Source organism: Hyaena hyaena, unplaced genomic scaffold, assembly GCF_003009895.1.
Source record: "Hyaena hyaena isolate Hyena2069 unplaced genomic scaffold, ASM300989v1 scaffold_5059, whole genome shotgun sequence".
Classification (NCBI taxonomy): Eukaryota; Metazoa; Chordata; class Mammalia; order Carnivora; family Hyaenidae; genus Hyaena; species Hyaena hyaena.
In genome coordinates, this window is record NW_024085642.1 from 1 (window position 1) to 1,191 (window position 1,191).

General features: G+C 73.1%; 1 protein-coding gene across 1 annotated transcript; it reads right to left on the reverse strand.

The window, feature by feature from the left end:
• Positions 1–6: 6 nt before the first annotated feature.
• On the reverse strand, positions 7–1,185 carry LOC120227818 (EKC/KEOPS complex subunit LAGE3-like). The gene is made up of 3 exons (XM_039225833.1): positions 759–1,185; positions 393–521; positions 7–194 (listed from the first exon to the last, which is right to left on the reverse strand). Exons 1-3 carry the CDS (start codon positions 1,070–1,072, stop codon positions 50–52), a joined length of 588 nt encoding a protein of 195 aa, XP_039081764.1. The 5' UTR covers positions 1,073–1,185; the 3' UTR covers positions 7–49.
• Positions 1,186–1,191: the final 6 nt, after the last annotated feature.

Below are 1,191 nucleotides of genomic sequence, written 5' to 3' on the forward strand. Positions count from 1 at the left end.
ACGACTCCGAGTGTCAACCCCGGTGCCCTGCCCAGTGAGGGCCGCCAGGTTAGGCCGCGGCCCCCTTTCCCGGGCCTAGGCTTCGCGGAGGCCGGGCCCTCAAGGCGCGAATGTTTCGCATCACCAGGGGAAGCCGTTCCAGGAAGGAGTTGACGGAAATTCCGAAGGAAGCGGGGTCTTCGGCAATCCATCGACTGAAAGTGAGGGAAAAGGGAGATCCGGCTACAGGGGAGAACTGGTGCGGAGGGGCCGGGCAGCGGCCCCCCTCTTACACCAAAGGCGCGCGTGCGTCAGCGCCTCCACGACTGCCCTCTAAGGCACAGGTGGGACCACAGCACCTGCCGCCCCGCGGCCGCCACCACCCCTCGCGCGCATACTCTCCCGGGACTGACACGGCCAGGGCGCTGCCTCTCACGGAAAGCTGCTTCTGAGCCACCCCTCGGAGGCGTTGGACATGTGTGGTCAGGGTCCTGCGGGCCATCTCCGCCTCCAGGGGCGACTGGAAAGGCACAGTGAGCACGCTGGAGGGGGACCAGGTTAAGGCACCACGGGCTCCTGGGAGGCGTCCCGATCACTCAGAGGTCCGCTTCTGCCCCGGGGACGCCCGCGCTCCCTCCCGCCACCTCCGCCCACGCCGCGGGCCCTCGGGCACCCACTGCCCCTGTCCCGCCCACGTCCGTCTGCTGCCCGGGCGGCCGCCGCGCTCCCCCGCCCCACCAACACGGCCCCGGCCCACAGAGGCTCCACGGGAAGGATACAACTCCAGCAGTCTCGAAGATGTCATCGCCGCGGGTGCCGCGTCTCCACCGGGTGCCAGGGCCCTCGGTGCCCGCTCGGCCTGGGGACGGGCGCCGGCCCCCTCGTCCGCCGCCCCCTCGCGGCCAGGGCCGCCGTCGCCATCACGGCTGCTGGAGTTGCCCTGGCAGCTGGGGGCCCGGGGGCTGGGCTGGGGGTCCTGGCCGTCCGCGCCGCCGCTTCCACCACCGTCGTCGGGGGCCTGCGTGGCCGCCGCGCCGTCGACGGGAGCCAGCAAGGCCGCCGCGTCGTCCGCGCCTTCGCTTGGGGCCTGCATTGCCGCCGCGCCGGCCTCCTCAGAGCCCGCCGCTAAGCCGCCCGCACGGTCCTCGGACCTGGGCGACCCTTGGGAGGCCTCGCGACGCCCCGCCCCTCCACCGCACGGCTGCCTGCGGG